At 33.9% G+C, this 6,990-nt stretch overlaps 1 protein-coding gene across 2 annotated transcripts in view; it reads left to right on the forward strand.

Annotated features, from left to right (window-relative positions):
• The window catches only part of LOC107602806 (paralemmin-1), a 24,195-nt gene that overhangs the window by 747 nt on the left and 16,458 nt on the right, over nt 1–6,990 (forward strand). For both annotated transcript variants that reach the window (XM_016295392.1, XM_016295393.1), the window contains exon 2: nt 1,182–1,262. In XM_016295392.1, the coding sequence (XP_016150878.1) occupies nt 1,182–1,262 (81 nt within the window). The remainder of the gene's footprint in view (nt 1–1,181; nt 1,263–6,990) is intronic.

Below are 6,990 nucleotides of genomic sequence, written 5' to 3' on the forward strand. Positions count from 1 at the left end.
TATATATATATATATATATATATATATATATATATATATATATATATATGTATGTATACACACACATACATTACTATAAATAATACATAACAATAAACTGCCATTACTTTGAAAATTACAATTGCCATTTAACTACATTGTGAAAAATGTAGAAAACCGCATATTCCAACTGCTTATATAACAGAAAATAACACAATTATCTTTTTATTCACACTTTGCATGTATTTGAAACTATAATTAGATTTATTTTTTTGTCTATTAAATGGGAAAATCATGTTTTGGAATCCAGTTGATTTAAAATGTGTTATTATAATATAATCATATTTATTTATTTATTAAATTAAAAAATAAATGTAAAATAAATGATTGTTGTTTATTATATATATATACATTTTTATTTTATATATATATATATATATATATATATATATATATATATTTATTTTATTTTTATTTTTTTTCTGGTGAAATGTTGTCATCTTCTGTCCACAAAATCACTGTATGTTGTAGGTACGCTAACAAAACAATACATGCGATCTTCATTTAATTAAATCAATTTAATTTTCAGTTTAATAAGCCATTTTGATTCTATTTTAATTAATTGTGCAGCCTAATCTAAAAATATATATATAAAAAAGGGGAAAAAAGCCCTTTCTAACTGACAGCTATAGTAAACGCCACTGACAAATGGGAAATATTGCCCTGTTTTGTGACCTTTTCTTACCAAGATAAAAAAGAGGGCTGTAACACGCCAAGTTCAATCTGTTAATTTATTCATCTTTTTAGCACTCTCACACACACAATCACACATGCCCTCCCTGCTGGCTGGGATCTTGGCGTCACTGACTGATGAACACATTGTTCTCAGCTCATTTTCTCGCTCATATGAAGATTGTTAACACTCGTTATCATACATGCTTTGGTCTGAGATAATGGAGTAGGTTTCAACAAAATATGTAACCCCTCAGAAAATCTTTTTAGCCAAATTTCAACACTAAAAGAAACACTGTTTTCACAGAACCAATGTTAAAGAACAGCGCAATCACTGAGTGATACAAAAAAACTGTATAGTTGTTTGTGTTTGCATGCGTTTAGTGCACTAGATCATTCTAGTGCTTTGGATGTGTGTTAACCTTGATGTTTTGGATGGGTGTTAATCTTAATAATATCTTTATTCACAGGAAAAAAGGAAAAGACAGACAGAAATTGAGAATAAGAAAAGACAACTAGAGGATGACCGACGGCAGCTTCAGCACCTCAAGGTAAACTGGTAAACTGACATCTGAGGAGAAGTCCAATAAAGAAGCCCAATAAAGAATTCCAATAAAGCGCATCTATCCATCATAAAAAGTGCTCCACATGAATATGGATGAATAAAGGCCTCCTGTAACGTTTTTGTAAGAAAAATATCCATTTGATAATATGCTACTCTACACTGCTCAAAACTAGCGTTTGAATAATCAGTGACAAATTCTTTATATATAAAAGACGTACTTACAGTCTGTGAGTCAGAACAGCCGGCATTGTAGTCTACTCTACCAGGATCAGGAAACGGTCCTCCATAAAATGTGCTGCACACATCTGAATATTTGGGTTGAACGGTTCTGGAACAGTGTTGTAAATACAACTTAACCACTGATTTCTAGTCGTGTCAACTTTTGGAAGGCCAAACAAAGTAGTTTCGCTTTCACAACGAAACACAGCGTCTCCACGGCATGGCGGCAGCAACAATACTACAGCGAGAATAAAAGTTACGCCTTCTTTCTTTGCGTGAACATTTGGGCGGCATTATGCAAATCTTCCCACATTGTGACGTAGACATGTGGGGGCGTGTTAGAACGAGCCGTTTTAGGTAGGCGTGGCTGACTCTCAACTTTTACAAAGAATATCTCTTTGGATTTGAGACTTTAGTCTTTGCAACTTTACAGATCTTCTTTATGCACCAAGAGCTTGTAACACTCCAAAGAGAAAGGGAAAATTGAAATCGCATCATATGACCCCTTTAAGAGATAAAAAGTCATCATTATGACATTAAACATGAAATGATGAGACACTAAGTCATAATTATGACATTCTAAGTCATAGTTAAGAGATAAAAAGTCATAATTATGACATACAAGTTATGACATAACTCAGAATTATGAGATAAAAAGTCAAAATTTGAAACTTTAGAATTTTGACTTCTATCAGAATTTCAACTTGTAATTTAATTGTGGCTTTTTATCTCATAATTATGAGTTAGTGTCATAATTGTGCCTGTCATCAAACTTTTGATCTCACAATTATGACTATTATGTCATCATTTCGACTTTTTGTCATAATTATGAATTAATATTGCAAGATTTTGACTTTTTATCTCATTATTTTAAATGTTTATGTCATAATTATGATTTAACAAAGTAGTTTTTGATGGAAATGTTCTTCCATAATATTTCACTATTTCACTAGTCCCTATTATGTATGAATTATGCCAGGGGTCGTCAAGGCCTCTGAATATCAGTGTTGACCAGACCACACTGATTTGGTGCAGTCTGGGCCAAGAACACCCTGTCAGACACAGGAAGGAGAATCTGCCATGGGGGGTGATGAGACATCCTGTTTGTGTGAAGAGGGAAATGCTTCATTCTGCTAAATATATGGTGCATTGTCTCTGTGGCCTTCAGGTCAGGTGTACATGATTGCGAACTGTTGGAGGTCTTTTTTCCCATTTCTGTTTATGCTGTAGTTTAGAATAGACATTTTAATGTCTCTGGATATGTTTGGAATAACAGGCTACCTTCCTACTCATACTACATCTATAGTGTGCAGTATGTACAGTATACTGTGTATAGTATGCACATTTTTTGTATGCATATACCTGGTTGCCCTACGGCATTTACCAAATTTCGTATTCCCTGGAAATATAGCTTAGATATTGGATTGCTCCATTAAATTCCTCAGCAATGAGGAGGTAAAATCACTGTTTTTGAAGTAACCAAACTCACTGCTTCATTGTTTGTAAAGAGAGACGCACAGACGCAGGTAATTCACACGTGCAAATTATGTCCCCCTCTCTCTCTCTCTCTCTCTTTTTTTTTTAATTCAAATAAATGTTATAATTCATTCATTCAAATAAATGTGATCTTATTCACAGATTTCATCTCTGTGTCTGATTTGAAGCGGGCAGAATTCTAGAGCTAACAAGCCGTAACTGACGTCATTTTTACCCTTCCAGTCAAATATTGCGCTGCAAACATCATTAACAGCTTTAACTTGTCAATGCTGTTAAATGACCATGGTATAAGCAGGATTATGCATGGCTAGCTGTACATTAAACAATTTTAATGCACTCCGCGGAGGCAACCACCCTCCGCTTTGTGTCGGGTGGTTCTTTGCCTCCACGTTGAGCATTAAATTAGTTTAATGCACAGCTAGCAATGCGTTATCCCTTACATATACTATTTATATACTATATAAACAGTATATAAATAATACTAAAATAACTCTGTCCATTTTCATGGTCAAATAACCTGAAATTAATATCAATCATGGCTTTTGACATTTACTTCTTAATTCATAGTTAAATTTTTTTTAACAACAACAACACAGGTTCAAATCTGGACTACATTATGACCCAATACCAAACTGTATCTTCTGTTAATCTATTGAGACAAACTGAAAAACTTTAATGTAAAATTGATGCTTTTTCAATGATTTTCACCTGCAATAATAATGTAATGTCTTTGCATTGTCTTCATTTGGAGGCTGCAGAGACGAATATATGATTAATTGTGATTTATATTGAATTATTTAGCATTTTGTAATTCATTTGCTAAACATTTTTAATCATTATTGTCAGTCCTGCTTTGTGCAAGTTGGCTGTGTTTTGTGTGTGTGTGTGTGTGTGTGTGTGTTTTTGAGGCTTCACAACTTTCGATCAGCTGTGGCTGAGAGACTTTGCTGTGCTGGCCAGAGATAAGATCCAAAAACGCTCCTCATTAGCAGTTTCTATGGAGCTCCCATTCAGAGTCAGCAAAATGCAGAGGGAGAGAAAGAGAGAGAGATGAATGGCCAGTGAATAGTGGGCTGCAGGTCGCTAAAGTATGGAGGGGCCTCTGAAAACACATGCTCTCTGATATATGAGCAGGCTTTTGTCAATCTAAGATAAGGGCCGTAGTGTTCTGCCTGAATATAGAACAATTCCAACCACTTGAGTTCCGAAGCTGTGCATTTTTTGGCCTCTGGCCAAGTCGTGCTGAAGCCTATGTGTCTGTATGAAGAATAGAAGGTATCGTACTCATTCTTTGTAAGTATTTTGGCTCCAAAGCTTCCCTTGTTTTGATTGGCTCATCAGTCAGTCCAGACTGATTAAAGGATGTCTGATGTCCCGGGATGATCAGTACAGGATGTTAATGATGCGGAATGGATTGGTGTGGTTTGATTAGCGGGATGGGTTAACACAGGTCACATGACACATAGAGAGTATTGAACTCTTACAGGCCGACAAAAGTCTTTGTTTTAAGCTGTTGCGTAAAAAGCTGGATTCATTTTACTTTGGAAAACAATGGCTCAGCCACTGGAGCCTGTGCGCTTTGTTCTGTACTTTTGATTGCATCGATTCAGTACAGACGTGTGTGTGTGTGTCTCACACACACACACACACACACACAGTGTGTGTGTGGTCAGTATACGCTCTCCTACAGTAGGTCTCAAGGGAGTGGGAGGTGGCAGCTCAGGCAAAAATGAAAACAGAGATGAAAAAAACAAAAAAACAAAGAAACAAAAGATGTGAGGTGCAGAATAAAAGAGAGATGACAAGAATGATATGTCATTTATAGTATGTTTGAATAACTTTTAGTGATTTGATTGTTTTATATATAGACCAGTTACATTTACTATATCATACATAATTTGATCATAAACATTTGTTTACCGAAGTAATATTATGTAGCTGTTTAACACAGATTTTATTGTAAAATTTTCTTTTATTTATGATATTAGGTTATATTAAGTATAATCTATTACCTATTAATAAGTATAATAGGTTATTAAACTTTTTTTAGATTTGGTTATTTTAGTACTTCAAGCTAAACTAAACGAATGTGTGTGTGTGTCTGTCTGTTTGTATGCATATAATATACACAGAAAGTTAATTAAAATAAATATTAAAATTAATTATTTTTGGTTATCCTTTGCTTATTGTAAAAAAAAAATTGAATTTATGAACGAGCATTTTATTAATGGAAAATATAAATAAGACAATTAAACAATATTTAAAGTAAAAATATCTATTTATATATTTTTTTCTGACATGTATAAAACTTAATTCTGTACAAAAAAATACTATTTCTAATTCTAATACATGTATAAAAAAATAAAATTCTTTAAAATAAAAAGCTCCAGTAAAAATATTACCAGTGCGAGAACAAATCTGAACTACTGGCCTGACGGGCTCATCACAAAAATCCTCATTGTTAAGTCCTGAAACTAGCCTAGAGAAAACAGAACTGGTATTCATGAACTGGTATGCATGTATCAAAATATATAATGTTGTATTAGCACATAAAGAATGTTATTTGACTTGACAGAAAGGAAGAAGACGGCCATCTTCAGTGGTTTGATCAGTAACAGCCGGGAGAGGCAGGAATGTCCGAGGCCTGCGGTGCATTGTGCAGTAAATGCCAAGAGGCTTTAGGGGCTGGACAGCCACCAAATCATACAACTCACTTCCATCCTTTTCTATGGTTGATGTTTTATTTTAATATTTTGGACTGCCTGTCAAATATCCATATATTGCAATGAAATAATCAACATGAAGTACTGCAGTGTACTAAAATCAGCAAAAAGCTCAAGTAAAGTGTTCTTGGGTTTGTTTTGTATGAGTTACTGTAAAGGGTTTGTGCAGCACCATCATGTCCCGCTCAGAATATATTCATCCATCCTGAAGTTTTCAAGTGACTGTACTGTGCTGTGGACTTTTAATGGCTGCTGGTAATGGGCTGGTACAGGGTAGCCTATGCATATGCACACATCTTATGCGATTTGTGAATGGCAAACAAATTGCCATGTAGTTTAATGCTACCAATAAGCAAACATCTAGATCTGAGAGACAGAGGAAGAGGGTAAGATCAGTTTCAGAGAGTAAATCAGAGCAGTGCCTGGTTTGGTACCAAGACAGCTATAGTGCCAGCTCAACACTTAGATTTTAGTGCCAATTATCTGAATAATTCAGACAAGCGCTGTGCACTATTTGGTTAGTAAAGATCTCTTCTCTCATAGGAGATCTCCACAATGGCAGGCGATAACAGAATTGAAACTCGTTTGGGACGAGCGTCACTAGCATCATTGTTCTGATGCACGAGTCACTTTTATCTTCAGATTTTAATTTTCTTTGCCATGGATATTTTCTATCATTTTCATCACTTTCTAAATCTAAGTCACTAAATCCTTCAGTTTTCCCAAAATGGGATTTTTCTTCTCTAAACCAATCAAGACTTGCATACAGGACATTGAGTGAGGCAATGATTCTCCACTGTTACAGTCTAAAGCTGTTGCATTGCACTATGGAATATGTACACTACCGGCCAAACGTTTGGAATAATTAACACTTTTTAATGTCTTTAAATTATGTCTCTTATGCTCACTAATGCTGCATTTATTTGATTAATAAATACAGTTAAAAAGTAGTATGTGAAATATTATTACAGTTTAAATTGAATATATTATTTTATTTTTTATATATTTTATTTATAATTATATTTTAAATGCAATTTTTAAATGAATTTTCAGCACCATTACTCCAGTCTTCAGTGTCACATGATCCTTCATAAATCATTCTGATATGCTGATTTTCTGATCAAGAAACATTTATCATTATTCAAAAATAATTCTAATTATTCAACATTATTTTTCATTTCATTTTTGTGGAAACTATGATTTGAAACTACCATTCAAAAGTTTGGGGGTAAGTCATATTTTTGTTTAAAAAAGAAATTAAAGGGGTCATATGAT

This window comes from Sinocyclocheilus grahami, unplaced genomic scaffold (assembly GCF_001515645.1).
Source record: "Sinocyclocheilus grahami isolate Dianchi unplaced genomic scaffold, SAMN03320097.WGS_v1.1 scaffold335.1, whole genome shotgun sequence".
Lineage (NCBI taxonomy): Eukaryota > Metazoa > Chordata > Actinopteri > Cypriniformes > Cyprinidae > Sinocyclocheilus > Sinocyclocheilus grahami.